The sequence below is a fragment of the Drosophila santomea genome, chromosome 2L (genome assembly GCF_016746245.2).
Source record: "Drosophila santomea strain STO CAGO 1482 chromosome 2L, Prin_Dsan_1.1, whole genome shotgun sequence".
NCBI classification, from domain to species: Eukaryota; Metazoa; Arthropoda; class Insecta; order Diptera; family Drosophilidae; genus Drosophila; species Drosophila santomea.
Window position 1 is genome coordinate 11501719 of NC_053016.2, and position 25430 is coordinate 11527148.

Genomic DNA, 25430 nt, shown 5'->3' on the forward strand with positions numbered 1-25430 from the left:
TCTCACGCACACACTCGCACACCCACGTTTAAATTGGAGGAGAAGAGAACCCGGCGCACCGATTGACGATTGGCGACTGAAATCAAAATCAAAGTCGCCAAATCGAACGAAAGATACTAAATAGAAATGGAAATGTTACCATCAACGCACAGCACACAATCGTTGCGAAAAGCGAAAAACACGTGAGCAAAACAAGACGCGATAATATCACATTTTGTTGCTAATATTCTGTTATTCAGAGTTCAAAACGGAGCCACGCGAAAATAGCAGCAAAGCAATTTGCGGAGAGTAAAAGTGCAGTGCTGTAGTGTGGGTGTATGCGTGTGACTTCTATCACGTCAATTTTCAGCGATCGCGATGGAGGGCTGCCCATCTAAGTGAAAAGCATGCGGTCTGGTAGCACTGCGTATAGCTTGCCAAGCTTTTTTGACACTTCGCAAAGCTATTAACTGCGCGCGCATTTCAAATTCAACATTCTGCTAAAATATAAGCGACATGTTAAAAAATTACTTATTGATGATACTCTAAAATATAATATGGTAATTTCCGCCATATCCCGCCACATCCTCCCAAATATCCCGGCATGTTCCGCCATGTATGTTAGAAAAATTGGTTTATTGAGATATTTTTTGCCAGCTAACTGGTACAGTGGGTCACTATGGGTATACATATACATGATGGGGCTTTTATATAGATATTATTTTAGATCTGAATGCTCACTATGATTAAAAAATATTTATTTTTTAGTTGGTGTTTCATTGTACATATATGCATAACGAATTGTACACGTTCGAATATTTACATTTAATTTAGCACATGTACCACGTGTATGTTGTTAAATAAATAATAAATTAGCATAAAGCAAATAGCTTATAGCGATTATAGAGAGAGGGGAGCTGAATGCATGACTTTCTCCATAAGGTTATGAAATGCGCTCTCTGGGCGACGACATTTTAGTGGTTTTACACTCGTTGTATCTTCTATATATTATTACGTATAGCGTTAACTAGGTAGAAGAGTGTTCTCCGAATACGATCAGACACCATTTAAGTTAGTTAAGAGGGGGTTAAGAATAGAACGTAAATTGCACTAGGCCTTAGACTAAGACATAAGCTTAATTGTCACGTGCTGGAACTTAAATACAGGTACGATTTAGCAGCGGTCGCGGTTGTTATACGCCTTCACCTTGGCCACGGTGCACTCGAGGGCTGCCCTAATGTCGCTGAACACGGGCACACCCTGCCTTTTGGCCAAGTCGATCAGGTACGACCGTCCGCGATTGTAGTCCTTGATGGCCGCCACAGTCAGCTGGAAGGAGTAACACAATGCTTGGTTAATATAAGTCAAAACGAAATCAACTACAGCAACAATGTAAATCAGCCTTTGAAATGTCTTGTGGCATTCGACAAGAACTCACCTTCTCGCCACCGAGGACACAGTCTTCCGGCAGCATTTGAACCGCCAGCACCACGTTGTACATGAGGCCAATGCAGTGGGCGGCCAGGGTCATGGGTGCCAGGGAACGGGTCTCGTTGGTGATGACGAACAGCAGCACTCGACTGGAGTCGAGCAGCGATGGGTTGAACAGGCTCTGACGAACAGCGACCGGCGGTAGGGACCAGCTGAGTGACTCCTCGGCCACTGTCAGCTCCTCCTGCTCCTCCAGCTGCAGCTGGTTGCCCCTGCACTTTCTGCGAGTGCGCACAAAGGAACGCTGCTGCTGCTGCTGTTCCTGCGGGGGCACTGTTTGTTGCTGAGCCTGATCCTGGTTCTGTTCCTGGTTTTGAATCATTTGCTGGATGCTTTCGTGCAGCGCAGGGGTGTGGAAACTGACACTCTTGGACTGCAGGTAGGGTACGGCCAGTTCCTGACGCCACTTGGTGCGGAGCACACAACTTCCGCCCAGATAGACATCCCGCAGATCCAAGCCACCAGCGCAGCAGAGTACATCGCCGGCACTGGCTATGGAGCTGCTGCTGGAGAAGACCGAATCGTTGGAATCACTCTCCTCCTCCTCGGCATGCACAACAGTTGATGCAGTCACCGTATTGGGCTTGGTCTCAATGGTTTTGGTTGTGATTATTTCCGTTGTCTCGATGGACTCTACGTTTAGCAGGATCTGTGGTCGTGGGCTTTTACCCAAACTGCTCGTGGGCTGGGGCGACGAAGTTCCACTGTCCCGGCTGCGACTGAGCTGCTCGAAGAGACTCTGGCGCTCCAGATCATGTCCGATACCACTGCTACTGTTCGACGGAACACTGGCGTTGCTCGACGTGCGCGAAATATTCTTGCTGGCCGAGTAGTAAATGTCCACATCAGGAGCTAAATAAAAAATTAAATATCAATAAAGCTTGATATACTAAAGTTCTGAAGTTTAGTGCATACCATTGGTGAAGTAAACTTGCGGTGGCGGCACATTGGTGCCCTTAATGGGCGAAATGCAGCCGCTCTCGTGGATCTCCTGCTGCAGGACGGACAGATACGCCGAGATCACACAGAACAGATCAAAGTCGATGAGCTCCTGGCTGGGCAGGATGGGCTGGCTGCAGTTGCCGCCATCGCCATCGGCATCCGCATCCGAATCATCGGCGACAGCTCTTGGACTGTGCGTTTGGAGCAATTTCAGCGATTCGCGTTGATTGATAATAATCTTGTTTAGATTGTCTAAATTAACTAAACTCTGAGCATAGCCTAGGAATAAGAGAGCACGTTTGCATTGTTCCACAGTGAGCAGATCGTTTTGCGGATTAACACGATCAAAGGCGCCGCGAACGGTACTAGAAAATTACAAATAAATAAGTTAGTTCTTCATGAATTGAATGTACTTTGTGTAACTTACTCTAAAATAGAAGATATTTTGGACGGTGGATCCCTGATGCCAGACAGGATATCCTTAGTGCGCTGCAGACCCAGAGGTATGTTATCCAATACGGGCAGACCGCGACGGGAGACCAGCTCCTTAAGTATCAACTGATTGCGATTCAGATCGAGGTATTCTCTGAAAGATAAGCACACATTTAAACTTAATGCTTCAGAAAAGATTTGCAGACGGCTGATACTTACTGCTGTGAAATAGGCTCATTGAGGATCTTCTGATTTGGTTTGTACGGATGCAAAACCAACACCAGCTGCTTGCAGTTTTGACCCGCTATGTGTGCCGCCTCGATGGCACCAGCAGATGCGCGTGTTTCCGAATCCATAACGAAGAATAATACACGGGCCTTTTCCTTAGCTCGATGCTCGAGCTCGATGAGATCGGGCGTCCAATCGGATACTTGCTGTTGGCAAACGAAAGTCACACAATAAGTTTGGTTTCACAAGAGATGCTCCATTCTTAGGCATACTTACAGGATTGTAGAACGAAATGCCCAGCTCCTTGAGGGCTGGTATGGCAACGTCGGCTCGCCAGGTGGTTGGATTACAGGAACCGCCCAGGAACACCTCCACGGGCTCATTGGTGGCGTTCTTCTTCTTTTTGGTATCGTCCACACTGCTAAAGGACTTGGTACTCCTCAGTTCGGTACCATGGTTATCCGGCTTCTTGGCGCTGTACGCAGGTGACGAGTTGGTGGCCGCAGGCGACTGCAAATGTGGCTTGGAGGAGCTGGCAGGATCATCTTGTTCCGGGAGCAGCAGTCCCGTGGACAGAGACTGATAGTCGCAGTACGATGGCTGATTCGAAATCGTTGAAGCTCTGCGCAGACGAAAATCAATGATATGATTTATTAAAATCTTATTTGGTTACCAAATATGTGACCTTACCTGAAACGTTTCAGATCCGCGGCTAAAACACAAAACTGGCCAAAGGTCAGCCCATTTGCCTGTCCACTTCCTCCCTTGCGGGCCACTTTCTTGGCAGTCTGCAGCATTTCGCTAACTGTTTGGAAATAGATTAGTTAAATACGTATACTTAATGTTTTAATAATGGAACACTCACTCTGCTTTTGGCTAGGATGGAAGCTTAGCTCGTGGAAGAGTTCATGTGTCCGCTCGTCGGGCACCACATTGCATCTGGCCTTCGCTCGCCATGCATTCAGAACTTCTCTGTAAGAACAAAAGAGGGAAATCATCAGTGGGAAGCCATCAATTGGTATCTTTGTTAGCGATTTATAAATAACCCGCCCTGAGGTAAGCATTAATTGAACGATTTATGGCCCTATTACACAATTTACTGATTTATTGGTCTCCCATAAGATTTGGGTAGCATATTGCGGTAGATTTTATATAATTATTCAAGCACTAACATCCGTTGAAGGAAATAAAATGATATTCATATCTGTGCTCATAGTTAAACAAAGTGATTGAATCTATAGTACTGACAAAGAGAGTCTTGATGACTCAGAATTGCATAAGGAATTTAATTGATCACGTCGTTGCTTTAACACGAAATTAGTGAGTTAATCAGACGATTAGCTTATTATGAGTTTGTTTACACTAAAAATAAATCATACAATTGCTTTACAATCCCGCAAGGCACTACTGTTTTACATCGGTTAACTCGCAAAATGACCAAATAAATCAACTGGGAAATTACTTCAACGAGTTGCCTCCTTATATAGATGGATTACGGCAATGAACCCGCCCAAGGACACAAGAGGCGAATAAATTCCGAGCTTAAAGTCGTATATATATCGAATAAATCAGTATAAATCGGAATTGTACGCCAGTCACGTTTCCCGGGGCCGACACATGTTTTGAAGCCACCAATTTGAGTCATGTAAGCGCGAAAATGGAAAAGCGAAATACAAACAACGCCAAAATAGTATGTATATGGAAATATTACGAGATTTGTGTGGCAGCTTCGTCGGCTGCTCCTTCAGTGTCTTCCGTGTTTTGGCAAGAAAACACTGTCATCGTCGTCAGAAGCAGCAAAAATATCATTGACAATTGCATCATTCGGGCAATGAAAATTCAAATATCGCGTATACGTAGCGTATGCCAGCCACAATGGAAGAAAAACAGATTGGAATGGGATGGCAAGTAGTTAAATGGGTAGTATTTATCGTATATAGCTGAACAATACTTTGCGGCGCAGTTACTTGATTTCCATTTTATTTCGAAACTGTTTTCGCCTTTTTTCTTTCGTATTTATTTCACTTGGTTCGAGCTTGACATGGAAATCGCAAATATAATTCATCCACAAATTCGCTTATATTTCTTAATATATCTTTTGCGTTGTTGACAATTTGCACAGCACAAAACCAACAATTAAATGTTGTAATATATTGCGTAAAAGGATTTGAAATAATTTTTATTCCATTCGCGGCTTTATTCCGTATACGATTGAGAATCACGACTGAACTCAAAAACGATCTTTGTTTATATATTCAAGTGTCAAGAATTATTTCATTTGATGGCTGGCTTATCATTTATAGAGAGCTATTTTGTGCAATGACGTCAAGTGAAGTGACAAATAGAAGGCGGAAAAACAATTAAAAAGTTATACAAAATGTTAACAAAAAGTAAGCGGATGGTAAATATTAAAAACATAATAAAAAATTCAATTTATTCGTAGATAAAGCTCAGAATTGAAAAGGGCCTAACTTTGTGATACCCTCATTCCTTTCCTTTTCAAATACTATTACATATGTATGTAAGTAATTACCATTTAAAAAAGTGGTTTATCTGCAAAATATTATCATATATAATATCACCTTACATTTACAAACAAATTTACCCAATATTTTCATAATCGGCCAACACGCGTCGGCCAAAACGGAATGGAAAAGGGAATGAAAAATCATGAATGAGGAGCAACATTTTCGGTTTTATAGCTCAACAAACTTGTCTTTTAACTGTTTGGGCAGCTACCCACTCAAACAAAACTTAAGCTATGCAACAAAGGGGCCAAGAAAATCCAACAGCAAAGTGGCAAAAGTAAATCCCCACACCAGGCGATTATGTCAGAGAAAGACAGTGTTTTAGAAGGGAAGGGAAAGCTGATGAAAATAATCAGCAGTTTTGTCAGCCAATTTAGCTATTTAAATGCTAAAATGAATTGCAGTTTGACTAACAGACAGCCCTAATAGTAGTGGTAATAAACTATGAAATAAACACTGTGCTATCATTATAAATGTTTAATTTAAACGAGTGTGGGAGTTAAGTCTAGATGACCGCTAAGTGCAGACTATCATTCCTTTAATGTTGTATGATTTCTGAGATACTCCAAGTCTGTGCTTCCAATTTCTGGCTACGCAGACAAGTTGGCTGTGAAACAACTCAAGACCAAGTGCAGGCGGCGGTCAAACTTGTCTAGATGCCAATTACATGACTGCATCAACAGCAAGCGACTAGGCACGCCCACAGCCGCACATAATTCACTAAATTTGGCCTGGCCTCTCTTTGAGTTTGATTTGGTTCTGGTTCTGGCCTTCTATTTTTGGCCAGCTTCTGCCTCTGTTTGCCTCGTCGCTTTCGTGTGGGTGAAGTTGCGCCATATATGTTAGGTTTACTTTTTTGGAATTTTTATGGCAAACAGACGCAACAGACGCAGCAGCCGCAGAATTTATGCTTTGTTTACCACAAACACGGCACAACCAGAGAGATCGCATCCAAAAAGAGGAGGAGCAACGGCCCCAGTCGATGCTCAAATTTGGCTGACGAAACATTTCCGGGATGAGGAAAAGGAGGAAGTGCAGCAGCGATGCAATTAGTGGATTTTCAATTTTGGTCATAAACGTAAAAGCAGCTGCAGTATCATTATGTTCAGTTTATATTCAGATGATATATTTCCTGTAAGGAATGAACTTTGTGGGTGAGAGACTGTATAAATAGTACTTGTGTACGTATGAAGATGTATTTATATAGATCTTGATTTTTCAAGGAAACGCATTACTGTTTACATACATTGTTATGTTTCAGATGAAGTACCCCCATATATAGCATACTATGCAAATGTATACATAGTGGGTACTTTCCATTCCCTGCTCCAAAAATCAAACAGGTCACACGCATGAATCACAAGCGGCTCTCATGATGAAATTGTGGAACCAGATGGATTCTTAGAACCCGACATGATGAGCTACTAAAACTGCGACGAAATTTAGTGGTAAACAAGTTTGGTGTTTTGACCAGCCGAGTGGAAAAACAAAGACTTAACAGGGAACATAATAAGGTAAGCAAAAATGCCGGAGTGATTGGCGCATAGCGAACAGGCTACCGGAAATACTTGGCGACCCATTAAAAGGTGGGCAGATAAGGCCAAGGTCCTTTCCTTTCTTTGTATCTTTATCTCACATTTACTCTAGCCCTACGTGCTTGAGTTAACGCTATACCATTTACAAATGACTCAAGACAAGGCAATCTATAATAGCCCTATCTCTCGGTAGCCAGCAGAATTGGCTTATAATGAAATCCTAGTATGAGTTTCACTTAGTAATAGGCATTAGCCCATCAAACGCGAAGATAAAATCGGAGTATCTGTGATTCATCCGATAGGGCACACAATCATTGCTGATTACAATTTTATCTGTTTTATTATCTTGTGTATGATAGTATGTCGAAATCAATATTTGTTTCATGAATAAAGGATAGCTTATCTTATATCATTCTTTCTTCTCATTGAGGGCTTATGAATGGCATTTGGTGTACGTTGTATTTTTCATTAAGAAAGCTATGCCTTTGAGGGGAATTAGATTAGTTGAACAATTTCATTGAGAAAGAGGAGTAGAATACGCTTTAGAAAACCACTTTATCCAGTCAGCTTACGAGCTATTTCCGCTGCCTTTGTCAATGGATAAAACGCACGAACGTATCTATGGATCAATGTATTCAGCAGATGAGCATTTCCGCAAATGATAAATGGACTTTTCCAAACAAATCGCATGCAACACTTTTGGCCAGGGGCCAAGCTGCATGACGCTGCGGTCAATGTACAAATGTACGAGCTTACAGTTAACAGATACCCATTGAGAAATGCATTTGTGGAAATGATTTCATTGACCCACGCTCCACGTCGCCTGCCTTACAAATGAGTAATAAACAATTTCCGAATACAATTGAACAAAGTGACAAAATGTACATTGAACTCGGCGCGTGAGAAAAGAAAGGAAGATTAAGATTAAGTGTAAAGTGTTGCTAGTCGCATCATCAGCAGGAAAACACAATTGTAAACATGCTTTTTGCATTTGACAGTTTGTAAACTCGGCGGGGAAGAGGTGCTATGGTGTTATGGTGTTATTATGAATAAGCCAAAAGCAACAGCGAGCTTTAGATTGACTAAACGTACATATATTTGCATTTAACAGCTTGTAAATCAAGCGCAAAATATTTGCTCACAAGTTTATAGAACACATGTCAACCACACGCGGATTAATCAGCACTCATCTATGCGAAGATGTGGGCAACTCTCAAAGAGAGGTGTGTTTCGCACTACACTCAAAGAAAATGTAAATGAGTAATGATATTTATGCTCTATCAACAAATGAGATCTTTTTTACTGGGTTCAACGTTTTGATATTAAGATTCAAGGGTACATAATTCTTTGCCGATTAGAAGAAGGAATGTGAAATAAAAAATGTGTACCAAGGGTCGCATTTCCTTAACTTTCAACATTTACTACATTTGAGGCAAAGTAATATATTTCTAATCAACTTCTGTTATGAGTTTATCACAACAATCAATCAATTAGCAAAGGAAAAAAAAAGATTTTATGGTCAGCACTATACAGAACTAACTTAGAAAACACTTTTTAGTTCAATGTGTTCTAAAAAACTCGTATTACCAATTTAATGTATGTAAAGGGGTTAAGTTCTTAAGGCATGCATACAATTTTTATTCCAACTTAAATATTAATTTAAAGAACTTGTTTTCTTCAAGTGTATGTTTGCACAAGACTTGTGGCGCCCTCACCAAAACACACACACTCATGTGCCCGCAATGGCTCTCTGTTGGTAACAGGTAGAGCGAGATAGAGAGTGAGAGAACGCGAGAGAGGGAGAGGGGGGAGTGGGGGCTAGTGCAGCTTGCTCAGCGACGACTCGTTTCAATACAAACACACACCGACCCACCAACACAGCAGCGCAACTCGCCCGGCAATAATCGATGATGAGGTCATAACTAATAATAAAAATGACGCTTACTCACCAGAGCAAGAAGCCAAACAAAGAGCGCCTCTCAGCAAAGAGAGCCGCGCCAGCGAAAAGAGGGGCGAACAGCTGTTTTTGGTGGGCCGGCCAACAGCAGCAAAGCCAAGCAATCTTGCCAATACATATCTGCTCTTTTAAATAAACGCTATCCGTTCTGTTATCTGCTATCTGCCATCCGCTATCTACTTTATCAATGAAACTGTCTGGCGTCATCGCAGAGCTCTTTGAACTTTCTGCAGATGTTTCGGTGTTTATCTAAATCCGTGTTCCCCTGCATTTATCGCTAATGATATTGCAATACTGCACAGCGACCCCAAGTCAATAAATCAACACCCCAAACCCTCTAATGGGTCAAGAAAATGGGATTTCTAATGGAGTGCGGAATTTTATCGTCTCTGCATACAAATGCATGTTAATAATTTCACTCAACAATACATTCTAGCATTTAAACACTTAATTGTGTTTAACAGGAAAGTGTAAATTTTTTGGGTCCAAATAAATGTTTACATTTAAATATGTAAAAAATCTTTGTGCGAAATTAGTTTTTATCTTAGGCATAACAAAATATAATCATTTGCACAATAAGTAAGTTTGGTAAATAACATTTGGCATTGCTGATATGTGTGCAGAGTTCACTAGCCTTGATAAGTTTAACCCCATGCCAAGCGATTCTGTATCTTTCTGGGAATAAGTGAGAACCAAATCGGATATTTACATTGGTGGAAAAAAACAGCCGCATTGCTTGAAAAATAATTGTCTGAACTTACAATAAACAGCTAAACAAATTTCGCAAATCTTAGAGCAGGAATTTCTGCTGCATCTTATCTTCTCCGTAAATTATTGACTCGAATCAAAATTCTTCTTAAAATTAAGTGTTCGTACTAAATGTTGGTCCAAAGAGTCTGGTTTGTCTTAAGCTTATCATCTAGTAGAGAATCTGTTTTTTGCATGTTTTATGCCATGCTAATTAGCCGCCTGCTTTGGCCATTTTGGCCACTTTAGAAGGAACCCTACCTCAAGAGGTGTTCATGTCCGATTAATCGGTGGTTTGTTTATTTATGAAGCGCCGCTTTTGCCGCTTTTTTGCCGCCGTTTTGGCCTGCTTCGACCAGCGGCTATTTATAGAGCCTAGGCAATAATCATGGCCAGAATTTCCGCACCAACAATGGGCCAGGCTGAAACTTTCACAAAGCAGTTAGGCCATCGCCTGCTGAAGAAGATATAGCGTCATCGTTTTAGTCTGAGAATCGGTTTAGTTGGCGGCTCATATCTTGATTGCAGAGTCGTTGTCCTATAACCTTTTATTTTCGCTTTATTCTCTATTCTTTACTTAATACTTCTTTTTTTTGCAGAGGTGGTGCTCGTCTGCGGTTTGTGACATCAACGTTTATTTCTGAAGCTCCACACTTAAGCATTTGTGTTGTGTATTTATTTATTTCTTTGGCCCTCTCGCCATGTTTGCATTTATTTATTATTCATTGGATTGTACAAGTATACCAAATTTGTAGAGCGCCATGATATCACTAGCGGGTAATTTGTTTACCTTCGCGAACACTTGCCTGCTCGGCCAGAAATTCCATCCAGCTGGAGGCCAGACAAAAAACGAATTGGCCTGTATTGGCTTAACTGTCTGATTTCCAATCTTTTTGGGTTTCTTCTCTCTGAAGTGTACAATGTGATTTGCCCTATCGCACTGCCATCTAATCTAATCTAACAGCTAGAGTTCTAGTCCAATACAATTTCCAATCGCCGACCAGCCCAACGAGGAGTCGTTGGGAACAGTCGATCTATGTGTGCTGAAATCGATTTGGATTGGCGTGCGAACACGATTCGATCATGCTCCGGAAAAAGAATATGCGCGCCAAGCATTGGGGGAAAATGTAGAGCGTGACTTTCCCTGGGAAATCGAAGCGAGTCAACTGCTTGCTTAATGGGCGGATTACATACTCTTCCTTGGGAATTGCGATTAAGTCGGTCACTAGTGCCAAATTCAAAGATTGTGAATGTAGCATAGGGAACAAAACGATTTATAAAAAATTTAAATATGGAAAAGTTGTGTTTGTAAAGTTACAATTCACTCAAATCCAATCGTATATGTTAAAAAATATTTTAAAGTTTTTAAATATAAAAAATATTTTAAAGTTTCTAAATGTTTGAATATGGAAAAGTTAAGTTTGTGGAGTTGCTATTACTTAAATCAAAATATACAAGCTGAACAATTTCAAGAAATGTTTAATTGTAACTCCTATTGAGTTCAGCTTGGTAATTAAAGAAGTTAAAGAAATGATAAAATGATTTGATTTTTATTATAAAAATATAAAAATCAGTACTTGCAATTTACAAAAAAAAATGTACAAATATTTTAATTATTATTTAAAATCTAAATAGTTCAAAATAAATGAAAAGTTTACCAAATAAGATGCAGTTCAACTTTAAAATTCCGGAACCGCGAAGTGTATTGTTTCAAGTATATAATTTTTTTCGGTTTTTTTTTTCTAAAGTGTAATAAGGATATTGAATATATTTAAACTAAAATCCTTAGGCGAGGCGAGTTCGAAGCCGAGATGCAGACAAACACGACTGCTCATTAGACGAGCAAACGGGCAACTGATTTGCTTTTGCTCGCGTGCAATGCTTCTTTCTGCCGCTTTTCATTCGGTTTTCAGTTTAGCTTTTCAAATGTCTCCATCCGGACAAAGTAGTAATATAAAAATAAAAAGAAACAGAAACAGCTAAACTGGGTGCTCGATGAAATTCCGATTATGAGAAAAGTGCCCAGCCGAGCTCACGAACTTTTGATGTCATGAAGAAACAAAATTCGCAGTGGATTACCAGTATTATTAATAGGAATTACAACGCGAACCAGGGGCGTCGACTTGGGAGGGGGTCAACGACTGAAAACCAGAGGGCTCACCATTTATTTAATATTGTGTTAAATTACTAATTAAGCGTGCCACTCAAGCGGAAAGGGGCAGAGTGCTACGGAAGGCTGATGATGATGGTGATGTCATGAATTATCGTTTTCTGATTGAAAGTGGGGAGATAGTGAACCCGACACTCGACGACCATCGTCGGCCTAGAACAAAAGGCCTACGTACTGTCACCTTGTCAGTTTGCCAATCTGTCAGTGCCCCAATCCGCCGGTTATACAGTCATTCAGCCAGTTCGTCAGTTAGTCAGTCAGTCAGTCAGTCGGTCAATCAAACGTCCACATGCTGCGCTAAATGAAGTTGTCATCGACACATTCGGCCGCTATCGTTCTACTCCCACTTGGGCAACACACAGTGCGTATGAGGTCAATATTTCAAAAATAAATAGGTTACATATTCCGCACTTCGGGCGCCTAACAAAGAAGCAAAAGCACAGATCGAAGCGATCGATAGCACAAACCCACCAACCCATATAAATAATTGGTTAAATAATAATAAAGGTTAGTGAGGCCTCGATCTATTCGACATCTGGCTTCCTGTAATAGGTGAATGAAAAATGCAAAAAGCGGAGAAATGTGAGTCAGTTCGCTGCTGGCAATTGTTTGTAAGACCTATGGAATCTGTGGGTGGAGCTGATCATTCCAGGCCATTTATAAGATATAGGACACGTAGTGAAGTCATGGTGAAATTTATGGAAAATTATGATTTATATTTAGCAATTGCTACACTTTACAATATATACTGACACAAATAAGTTATTTTAGGCAACACTCTTATAATAATCAAAATAACTTTGTCCCAAAAGGAAATTTTTTCATTCATTCATCGAATATTTTTAAGAACTTAGATATATACAATAAGTATCCTATATCCTATAAATAATCCTACCGGCACCATCATAATGACCATGCTCAATTTGTAGTGAAACACAATCAGATGTCACACAAAATATAAAACATTTATGATTGTTTTATATTCCAAAAGATATATAGGGTGTTTTTTTTAGAGGTATAGAACTTTAAATTGCAATAAAACAACGATGGATTATTCGATTGACATGAATTTTATTGACATGAAAGATAATCTTGTGGCATTACATTTTAAATATGATTTCTGCATATGACGCCACGGCTGGCTCGGATGTAGTCCAATCTGGACGTCCAATTTGCAATGACTTTTTCAATATTTGCCGTATATCGCAATAACACGCGAATGTTGTCTTCCAAATGTTTAGCGTTTGTGGCTTATCCGCATAGACCAATGACTTTACATAGCCCACAAAAGTAGTCTAGCGGTGTTAAATCACAAGATCTTGGAGGCTTATGAAAATCGGAACAACAGCAATCTCGTTTTGGCCATTCGACGAATCTACGCCTTGCTTGATGATCGTTTGGTTTCAATTCTTGCACGAGTTGGATTTTGTAAGCACGCATGACGAATTGCAAACCAAACTGAGAATAAATCACTTGGCAGCTGTTAATCGTCGCCATCTTGAACAGTAATGCAACTTAAGTTCTATACCTCTAAAAAAAACACCCGTTATATGTATATATATATCTTCTTTTTTGAGCTCTCACATGAATTAATAGCATTTCTTTATATACGAGTGTTGCTATTAAAATGCGGTGTTCTTCATTTTTTTAAATCGTGTGGTTTGTATTGTGGCTGTTGATTTGTTTGCTTTGCAAATTATGAAGTAGCCTCAGTTATGGCCCTCAAAAATTCACACTTTCTTTTGACTTTGGATGATGCATATTATTTTTAGAACACGCTCGCGTAAACAAAACGACGGATAAATAGGCATTCGTAAACAATGCGAAAAAGAGAACATTTTTAAAGCGCTTTTTAGTTTGCGCATTGAACACTTTAATAGCCAGAGGCATGGCACTGAGTGTAGCCAAAACTCTGCTCGTTTTGACCATGAAAATAGACCAAGTGCAAGTGAGTGAGATGTGGCCAAGATCACCGCAAGTAGATCGTGCACGAAACAGTATGAAGCGCACACATCAATGTTTGGTTAATAAAAGCAAACGAATTTCAACTTCACAAATAAAGCAAACATTTCTCAAACAGTAACCGCTTATTTGCCCAATTTTTGATACAATATTGCTTATCAAACATATAAAACATTCTCCATTTGCTGCATCAGCCCAAATTTCTGGTGGTGACCACATCATCACTGATTTGGGCATTGATTTGTTTGGAAATACGTCGATGGTGTCATCGATCGATTGGATCATCTCTAATTCGACCTTATCAGCACAGCGTATCAGTGAAATCAGACCCTTAAAATGTTCTTTAGGGATACTGTACTGTATCTACGAGTATATGTATGGTTTTATCAATTCGGGCCAAATAAATGCCGAAACTCTTTTTAGAGGTGACAACATCACTTGATTGGCTCATCCATCGCAATCACAATTGCGACTTTATCGGCTGACATTATCGGCCAATCAAGTGGGGATATACGTGGCTGTCGAACTCCCTGATTCTGGTAACAGTTTGGCCCTTTATGGCGGCAAATCGATATAAACTAGTTCTATTCTTGGTCGCTGATTGCAGTAAAGTGCAATCTGCACTCTGCGCAATCGTTTGCTGGTATTTTTAAACGATTAGCTCAGAGTGCGCCATACGATATTTATGTTTGCTTCTGGATGGATGCACATACTATTTACAGCACTATTTATCCGGCTCTCTGCAGTCTTTCAATTAATTGTTTACGGCACGTTTCTCAATTATGTCGACGGAATAATTAATGCGCGCATTTGCTTAGCCTATTAATGCATTTCCCAGCACATTTATTACTACTTATTTGCCAATGTGCCGCAGTTCCGCAAACGAGAATTGTGTGAGAATTGGGTGGGCGAGTAGTTTTCCTAATTGACTTCTCCCGATTTCCAACGTCGGGTTTATCTACCTGAAGTCCATTGCAATTTGTACGGGCTTTTGATAAATGAATAGCCACAAAACGAGTTGCATTCGTTTGAAATGTACGTTGTGTGTTTTCACACTGCGAAATATGATAGTCCATAATGTAAATATGAAATATCACGAATAATACTGTATATAATATTTATATCTACCTATTAGTTTACTACCACAGGTAAATTTCTGTGAAACTTGTTTGGAAAATCTGAGTAAACAAAGCCATTAATTCAAGAGAATCCCTTCGCTTCAGTTTTACCCATCTGAATGAGTTTTTTAGCGTTCCGGTTGAAGGGATCCACCAGTTATAACACATCTAAAAATACAAATAGTATCATTCTACACAACAACTCTTCTGCATTTCAGATAATCAACTTAATGAATATCTTCCAACTGCAATTGGCGAATACCTAGAATTTCTATTCGTCACCCGAATGAATCGCATTCGCCAATTACGATTTAAGTGAATTAACCGTGATTGCTACTTGGTTATATACTCGCAGTATGCATTGCGATATTGCATTATACCATAATCAAGTTAAAAATAAAGCATAATACTGCCGGACAGCAAAATGAGAGGGCAAATTAATATATGTATGTATTGTATATACATATGAGAAGAACTCAAATTGATAAATGCACTTCACGTCAAAAGGAATAACAAAACAATAAAAGCAAGACAAATAATGCTACTAGAATAATTGACAAAGGAATGCGGCATTTTGCTGAATTGAAGTGCCTTTGATAAACTCATCTTCATGGCGACTTTTGCCCGGTCAATGCTTGATTTATGCTTGCATCAATAAAAATTAAATTAAGGCGAAATAAAAACAAAGCCAAAAGCATCCAGCTCTCTTAATTAAACTTTTTTATTTGTACCATTTATTTTCTAGACCACATAAAGTCTTCAATGAACGCGGCGGTCCGTGATTTATGGGTTGAAATTAGTGGACGCCTTTTCATCAACTCATAGAGTTGGGGCAAAAAGTAAGCAAGCTTCCAGTGCAATACTCTGCAAATCGCCGACACGTGTGGATTTACAAATTGAGTGTGTCACGAAGAAGGTCAGTCGACAATAGATCATGGCTAAAATTAAATTTCAGCCATAACATCATCGACCACGAAGGCGGTGGGAAGCAGGAGAGCGATAGCCATCTAGCCAGATACAGATACAGATACTCGATGAATCGAACTTTGTTCATACCCCGCAGCTAACTTGATGAACTCGGGCGTGGTTTCGCAAATAAAAAATAATTTTTATATTTCCGCTGCTTTCTAATATCACAATATATTTTCCATATCCCAAAAACACAGATTTTTAAGAGGTATATAATTTTCGGCAGCCGAAGACGTTTATTAAGCTTGGATTTGATAATTATCCAGTGTGAAAACGCATAACCCACTCGCCAAATTAAACAAACTTGTGAGTTTAAGGTGATAATGATGCTATTAAGAGAATGCCGGTTTTAACCGAATGAGTTGCAAATTATAAACATTATAAATATATACTAATTACTGCAGGGAATTACATATTCGATGTTAGCCGACGCAAAGTGAGTTCCATTGCTGGAGGCAATGTGCTCAATAAATACGTTATAAAAGTGACAATTTGTAGCCTTATTTATGACTTTATTATATGCAAATTGAGACAAATGTCCAATCTACAGCATGTACTCGATACCAGCAATCGCAATCGCACTCGATACTCGACTTGATATTGGCCAGATCGTGTTTACAGCGCGCTTTGACATTTGAATGCTTTGTTATTATTTTGAATTTCAATTTCAATTCCAATTGACAAAGAGACCAAAAAGAAAGAAAAAACACTAAGCAAAACGGCAATACACGCGTTTCTGTCTATGGAGGCGACGAAAATAAATAAATAAATACAAGTACAAGTATGAAAACATCACACAAAGATCAAGTTCAATGAATTTTCACACAGTGACAAAAATATATGGATTGGTGGGTCGATTATCGGGGAGCGGTGGTAATTTCGTTTAATTGAATATTTTCGTTCTCTGTTTTTGAGCGCGCGCAAAATAAATATATATGTATAAAGATATATGAGTTTTAAAATAACGATGACAAAATCTCCCAAGAACGAGCGCACCAAACGGAACGTATCGCGGTTCCCACCGCCTCAAATGGGGGTGTGGCAGATCGTGACGCCCAGCAGATAAATCTCTGCGAACAGCGTATCGAACTGATCGGATAATGCACAACGAGCTAATAAAGTGAATAACCCTAATAATGTCAAGCAACTCGGGTGCATATCGTGGTTAATGAACGGTGCGTTTCGTCACTACGTGAAATGCCTTGGGAGGATATTGAACCATTCTAAAACCACGATGATGACGATGATGTTAGCATAGGTTTCCTGTTTTATGTGCGGTTTGCATCACCTGGAAACCCATCAATTCATCGAAGAACCCATAAATATTTATGCGAATGCCTATCACATCTGGATTGCTTTTTAGGCGACCTTGGTGTGGTGCAAATGGCTTGACCTCCCCATTGATCAGCCATCGATTGGAATGATGAATGGAAAGCTCTGAAGTAAACCTTTATTTATATCCTTGACTGGCAAATTCTTTTACTATTCAAATGTTTACTCCTTTTATTTCTTCTTTTTAATGAATAGATATAAAAGTGTTTAGTGTTTTTGCTCGAATTTAAAAAAGGCAAATAATACATTTACACTATTAAATCAACATAAAATCCATAAACATTTAAGAAAAACCTTAAGTAATGTTTCTATGAATTTTTTCTGATTAAAAATCGTGCATGCTTTGTTGTTAGTAGATTAGTGATACCCGAAAACCAAACTTAGGGAAAACAAACTGAAAAACGTACCCAAAAAACATTTGCGTTATCTGCGCGGGCGTCTGGCAGACATTGTGGACATTGAGGGTGCGTGGGCGGGCGTATAGCATTCCGGCGGGGGTGAGGGGCGGCGGCAGTACCGCCTCGTGCAGAATCGCCGACGTCGAGTTGCTCCGGATGGTGGTGTATGCCCTGTAATGCGAACTGGCCGAGGATCGCAGCTCCACGGACGTGGTGGTCGTACTGCTGGTCTCCTCCTCCACGTCGATCTCATCCTCCTCCTCCAACTTGTGGTTATTATGCGATGATAGTACCGCCGATTCCGTGGCCGATTCCAATTCCTTATCCATCATGATTGGGTGTTGTCGACACAACGGCTGTGGTGTTGCTGGTGGCATTGTGATGGTAGAGGTGGCGTTTGATTTGGAGCCCGATTGCTTGGCGGAGCGCAATTTGATAATGTTCTGGCCACTTAGTTTCTTGGCCCGCTTAATGTTGATGTTATTGTTGTTGTTGCTCTGGTTGTTGTTGCTGGCGTTGCTGCTTATGTTGCTGTTGTTGCTCGAATTTGTAGTTGGATTGCTGGCATAACGATGTTGCAAGCGCATTTTGCCTGCCCAGATAACTTCTGTTTTCAGTTTTTCAATTTCGATTTTCGTCCGATTTGTTGCATTTGTTTGTCAGTGTTTTTGCGGTATATTTCTTGGCCATTAGCATAACTTGTCCATTCTGCGATCCCGAGTCGCCGGCAACAACATTTCACGACGCTGATGATGCGACGCCGCTTTCACTTTCAACTGAAGAATTTATGTGAAAATAAACAATGTTCAAAAACTCATATAGAAAGCAACAAAAAGGCAAACAATAAATATAATTCAAATGCAGCGAAGAGGATTTCGCTGTGAGTCTGTGTGTGTGCGCGAGTATGTTTATATCGATATTTGTCTGGCGAAAATAAATCAAGAAATTTTATTTCCCACTTTTTAATGTTGTTTAGCTGTTAGCTACGCACTTGGTTGTTGATTTTTGTTTGGTTATTGTGTGTGGGTGCTCTTTGGGCAAATATTTATGCATAAATATACATCTTAAGGCATTACGTCTTGCACAAATTAAATTGATTTCTTTGGCGGCGAGTGAAGGAGTGTGTGTGCGTGTGTCTGTGTGTGTATACGCGTTTGTTTTTATAAATTTAGAAATGATTTTATATGGCGCGCACACAGGCGCGCTTTTATATGCGATCGGAACGGAAGTCGACTGAATAATATTCGCAAATATCAGGAGAGCTCGAAAATGAGACTCACACACGCGCACACATAGGCGACGGCTCACCAACACACATGCAACGCGACCGACGAGGCGTATACGCAACGTTGTTAACGCGTCGAATGAACGCAAGCGAATGAGTCGCAGCACTCAGAGAAGCCAGCACAAGTACCTCGCACATCGATCGCCGCGGCGCAGAGAGCACATGGCACAGAGAATTTGAGAATTCGATGGATTCGAAAGAGAAAGAGACGCTCTCTCTTTCTCCGCCGCCCAGCAGCACCCGTCTATTCAAAGCAAAATCAAAACATTCAATCAAAAGGCGAACCATTCGACCAATGCCGCCAACTGAGCAGAAAGACGCCACCAAACTCAAATTCACTTTGCGCGTGGGCAACTCTCGATTGTGTAGCAATTTTCGTTGACCAGGCCAAAAACCAATTCGCACCGCTCGAAAAATGAAGCCTCAAACTCGATTGCAAACCAAATAAACAAGAGTAATATGGGTTTAATTCATTAAAAGTTTAAATTCCCACCTACGGCATATAAAGAAAATCTTTTAAATCCTAATGAAAATCTTTACAATTTGTGTAATTTTCTTTAGTTTTTGAAAAGGGTGTCGTACATGAGAAGAAAATTTACTTGAATAGTTTATGTAAGCCACTAAAAAAGAAATCCAAATAAATGGGAATATTAATATATCAATATGTTAGTATAAAAATGGAACATTACAGAAATCAGAATAGATACCCTATATACTGTTGTACCCTTTAATTTGAATGTATTTACTTGCCCATTTTATTACTTTGTATTATCACATCATAGATTTAAGTCATAATTTTACACATTGATACCATTGTTTTTGGCATTGCTACTTTCTCTTTTCAGCTTTCTTTAGTTTTTGCAATCAAATGGAAACTCAAACGAAAGTCAACTTAATCCATAGTACACAACAAAACTATGTTACCAAGAGCAGAGTCTTAAATAAAATAATATTTAGAAGCTGAAGTAAGGAGCGAGATAAGCTTACAAAACTCCATTTATTTTAATTGACTAATCACCTGAAGGGCCTCATTATTAGCGGGTGGTTGGCTTGCAAAACCATAGATTTTTGAAACCATAGACTGTGCATTTACATTTCCCTGGATCGAAGTGACTTAGTCACCTGGGTCCAAATCGATTTGCTCCCAATTACTAATTACCGCGCTTACTCATGTCCGAAAAATGCGAGTATAGATTGTAGTTGACCGAGAATCAGGTGACTGACTAACAATTGGGACTCCCTTCGTCATTAACTGGGCTTTCTTTCTGTGGATCCACCACCTTCATGTTGGCCAAAAATAGGGATACCAGGTAGTGCTATTTCCGGAGCGTTTCCCTTTTCCAATTCGTGGGTGAGTGTCAACAGCTGTTGTGGGCGGACTGTAGACTATTTACCAAATAGGTGGCCAAATACTATACTATAACAAAAAAACTCACCTATGCAAATAGCGAAAATGCGAATAGAAATCTGGCTATATCTGCCAGGCCGAAAATTTATTGATGCCGCTCGAAATGGGATTAGGCGCGCGTGTAGGTGAACGAAATATCCACAAAAAACCTATATATCTGTGTTAAAAAAAATCGGTTTTGAAAAAAAAGAGGGCGTTGCTACAAATTATAATGTATGTCAGGGTTTGCTCTTGGCACTTGTTTCGCCTGCCTCGTATGCCGCGTATGCGAAAGTTCAAAAGATTTTTGCGCACATGTCCAAGACGTTTGTGCTTTGGCTCTTTGTTTTAGGTTTCTGTTTAGGTTTTTTTTTATTTTATTTTATTTTATTGTTTTTGTTTTTCGTTTATTATTTGCCCTGCTTGTTGTTTTGGCCAAAAATACTCAATTTTGCACGGCACCAGCGGCGGAGATGCTGTCATAGACGCGCCTTTTATGAGCATTTCGCGATGATGCCATGCGACTGTGGGTTAGGTTATCTGCGGTTGTATGATGGCCATAAATCCATCTAAGCCTTATTAATTGCTGGCCACGGGTTGAGAACAAGGTGAAAACATTTTAATTGCGGTTCCGGATAATCGCCGATTACAATTTTTCAACGCACTAACAGTGGCAGCAATTATTTTCGGTATTTAATTGGGGAGATAAATGGGATAACATATTGTTGACGATTTTATACTTGACACACAAAATAAAGCAGATGCAGATCACTAAGAGATTTTTAGTTGTGATTGCAATTATTTTCTTATCAGCTGTAGTTTGCAAAAAATCTCACTGCATAATTACAATATAGTTAGCAGTAATCCAATGTTTGCTTTGGAATTACTAGCCATTTTAAAACAATCAGATAAGATAACAAACTGCAAAACAATAATAAATTTGATATAAAATATCAGTGATTAAAAATATTCAAAAACATCCATAGACGCAAATCAAATTTTCGGCGCAAATCATGTAGACTAAATGGAAATAATTGCCGTAAACAATGTGATCGATTAGTCAGTCAATTGCTGTCCCACTTTTCCGACAGTTTTTCCCATCCTCCAACCAAAGAAAATCTAGAACTCACCTCACCCACGAATTTTTTGATTGGCATGCGATTGTCGGTTGATTGACAAATTGTTTAGATGTGTGCGAGGAGGGGCAGCACCTTTCAATGGCATAGCTCCCGACTAGTGCATACCCTAGCAACTGGGAGTTATTACTGCCATCTGATTACTTCGGGACAGTTTTATTAGTTCAAGATGAAGCACATTTGCACAGTCTTTCTGGCTCCACAAGATTATAATATACAGATAGTTCTCTGGCACTGATACCTTTGAGAGCATCTAACCTTCGGCTTGAGTTTGAGGAACTCTTATTCATGTTTCTGCCAGCTGATAAGCGGCTGTCGATTGTTTTTTAGGCGCTAACATACGGACAACAATTCAATCAAGTATCCATCACAAACACACGCATTTGGAGCCGTGCCCAGATAAGCAAATGGTTGGATAACAAAGGCCTACAGATAATACCAATCGCAAACACAGGGTAGCATTCGGGCTTGTATGTATGCGTGATATTTGCTATAGAGTCGAAAAAAAAGTTTATCGCACGCAAACAAAAACGACCTTCAGTTATGATGCCCCTTTGTATTTACCGAGCCATATTAATGTCGCGTCGGTTTCTTATTGCCAATTTGCCATTTATAAGTACATAAACGAAACCATACAAGTTTCCGTTCTTCTCTTCCTGGTTGTTTTATGTGCAGCTGATGCATAATTGTAAATATTTTGGTATTTCGTTTTATTTTCCCCTGGCACGCTTATTCATTTTCATTGCTCGGTCGACACAGGCGTTTAAATCTTTAAATCAAACAGAGCACAAAGGCGTTTTCCTACGCTCTCAAGATTTTAGCTCTCCTTTCGGTCAGAAAAGTACACCGCATATGGAGTGCCCTACAAAATCTGAGTACTAATTAAATGTTTATTCCAGTAAAACAGAATGATAAAAGGCCAAACAATTAATCTTAATACGCAGAAGTACCGTTCAAGATTGTGTAAAATTCCGAAAATTGTATAGGGTGCTACAAAAATTAGAAGGTTGCAAAAAATTTTAATTTAAAATCAACGATTTTTACAGAATACTCTTGTTTTTATCTATATATTTAGGTTGTAGTAGTTTTAAATTTAAGTTTACTTAGATACTTAGAACTTTCTATTTAATAAAAAAAAACGTATGAAAAGAAATTATTTGTAAGTGTATTTATAGGATATATGCTGATATTAAAAGCAAAATCCTACAAGTTTAAAATGTACTTTAACTGCTTAGATAATTTATTTACCAAAAAAGCTATCAAGAATGCAAATAGACCTGTGCTGCAGTTACAGCTTCTTGGTAATCGCTTTCTGGTTCGTATAACAACAATAATATTTATTTTATAATTTTTATTATTATATTTATTACCAAACAGATTATTATTTGAATTAGTTAGCATGAAGCTTTAATTTGCGTGCTGTTTTCATTGCAAAATATTTATCAACATGTTACATCTTTGTGCACTTTTGTTTCCGGCTTTGTGGCAATTGAGTGCATAAACTTAATTACTGTCAAAATGTCACAACAGCAAGGCAATTGGATGATCGAGTGAAATACTACTACTTAGTTTAAGAAATCGTAGGATACACTATAATAATTATTTTAATCTTGTACATACATACATACATATGTACATATGTACATGTACATACAACAAAAATGCCTATAATTTTTATTAATTCCATTGAGATTTATGTTTTTTTACAGCTGATATTTTCCAAAGAGTTATTATAAAAATTTGAAGTGTTAGCATGAAGCTTTTTTACCATTTACTACTTTAAAATTGAAACTTTGTGCTTACTTTATTTATTTAATAATGAAGTGAAGTTGGCCTGGGAAAATTACCTACACATAAACAAAGTATAAAAAACGATTTTTGTGAAAATAGACTAAGTTTTTTAACTCGCACACAAAAGCACGGAAATTGGCGAATGAAACGAATTCAACTAACGGACAAAAAAGCTTAGGTCATTGACCAAAAAAAGAAATAACATTGCGAAGAGAGAGAAAGGGAGCTAAGCCCTCTCTTACTTTCTCTCTTTATAGTTCGAGCACGTTTTCCAAGTAAAAATTCAACGACGCCACTTTTACCTGCGTATGCATGTGTGTGCATAGGTGAGTGGGGAGCTCTCACACACACACACACACACTTGCACAGAACAAAACCATTCTGTTATTTTCCTTGTTTGCAAAAGCAACAAAACCAAATTGTTGTTATTGCTATTGTACTGCTACCAAGAGGCGCGCTTACGTCATTCATAATATTAAAACCCAAAGAAAGAGAGAGAGAGAGAGAGAGTCCAGAACAACAACAATAAGAGCACGAAAGCAATCTAGCACATGTTGTTTTTGTTGTGATTGAAATTACCTGAGGAATAATTTAACCATTTTGTGCATGCTGCGCTCTCTTCTCAACTGTTTTGTTAAATCAATTTTCACGGCAGCTCCATTGTTTTCAGACCACACTCCCACACTCTCTTTTGCGTGGAGCCGATTCACTTGGCACGTTTAAGAAACAAGTATTACACCCTTTGTTTTATTACTTGGCAAACATTTGGTTCACTGATGTCACATTTTAAACAATTGGTTTTTTGTATTTGCACTAAGAAACGGTTGGGTTCTCTTTAGATTTCTAGTTTCAACTCTGGTGTGACCAGATAGTGCAACGCCGAAAACACTTAACACGTAAGTCTAGCAACTTGGTAACACTAATGCTTGTACAGCATGTTAACATGAGTCACAATTATGAGTGAATTTGGCATGCCGGTAAATATTTTGAAGCTTATTAAACGAGTACATTGTATGATTGATAAGTTTCGAAAGACTATAATAATTACACGGACATAGTTTCGCAAGCTTTGTTGCTTAGTTTTTGTACAAACTTTTTGAGTTAAAAAAATGGCTTAATTTATCTTAAGGCTGTTGGAACTTTCATTTCCAGCAGCTTACATTATTTGTCCCAAATCTTAAAAAATCGTAATTTGTTCAGAAAAAAGCTAAATTGGCAGCAGTGTATAACACTTCTACAAATAATAAGGATGTTTGGCATTGCCATACTAATTTCTGGGGATTACACGCCTTGCCATCCCAAGTGTAATAAACATCGGGCGTTGCCATCCTGAGATCTAAGGACGTGTATCTCTACATCTAAGCGATGTCGATGGTTCATGTCACGGATGTCGAATTGTAAATTAAGTTAATTTTTACACCTTTTTTGTGTTAACAGGTACATTTGAATAACATTATAGAATTCTGTTTTGCGGCAGAAACGCTTATAACAAAAAAATAAATTTTATTTATTTTACTAAGTATTTAAAAATGTATCTAGCTTTTAACGATCGGAAGAGAAAATATATAAAAGATTTGTAAGTTTCAATTAAAATTACCAAGTGGTAACTAGAACTAAGAGTTAAGTCACATTTGTGAAATTCCTGAAGGCTTGTAACAATCAGTACCTCTTGTAAATTATGAATTCTGAAGATATTTGAAAGACACTCCAGCAATTTGATTGCAAGTGTCGCAGTAATGGATGGACGCAGAAGTGTTTGCTTTTTAATTGGCAATTTCCTAATGGCGAAAGGCGTTTTGCAGCTGCTTTAAGTGCCACCTTTGCGTATTGTTTTGGCGTAATTTAAATTACCTGTTTGAGTAATGCACAGTCTCAGCCACGGGCTGCAACAATAATAACGCGACTCTCAACTCATTATGCATTGTTTATTGCCACTCAAAGTAGCATTTGCATCCTCTTTCCACCTTTTTCTGAGCACTGCAGCATTGCTCTTAATGCACGTGCAACAATGGGGAAACTCCACGCCCACTTTTCTCCTTTTCC

At 39.1% G+C, this 25430-nt stretch overlaps 1 protein-coding gene across 5 annotated transcripts; it reads right to left on the minus strand.

Moving 5' to 3' along the window:
• Positions 1–596: 596 nt before the first annotated feature.
• LOC120458566 lies at positions 597–24249 on the minus strand. 5 transcript variants are annotated; one of them, XM_039646259.2, is made up of 10 exons: positions 23967–24249; positions 17798–18564; positions 3938–4044; positions 3763–3877; positions 3349–3694; positions 3064–3278; positions 2840–2998; positions 2386–2777; positions 1418–2322; positions 597–1308 (listed from the first exon to the last, which is right to left on the minus strand). In XM_039646259.2, exons 2-10 carry the CDS (start codon positions 18373–18375, stop codon positions 1153–1155), a joined length of 2973 nt encoding a protein of 990 aa, XP_039502193.1. In that variant the 5' UTR covers positions 18376–18564; positions 23967–24249; the 3' UTR covers positions 597–1152. The 5 variants fall into 5 exon arrangements, with proteins under 5 accessions (XP_039502193.1, XP_039502196.1, XP_039502194.1 ...); XM_039646262.2 differs by lacking the exon at positions 17798–18564; XM_039646260.2 differs by lacking the exon at positions 23967–24249 and having other exon boundaries at positions 17798–19078.
• Between the last annotated feature and the right edge of the window lie 1181 nt (positions 24250–25430).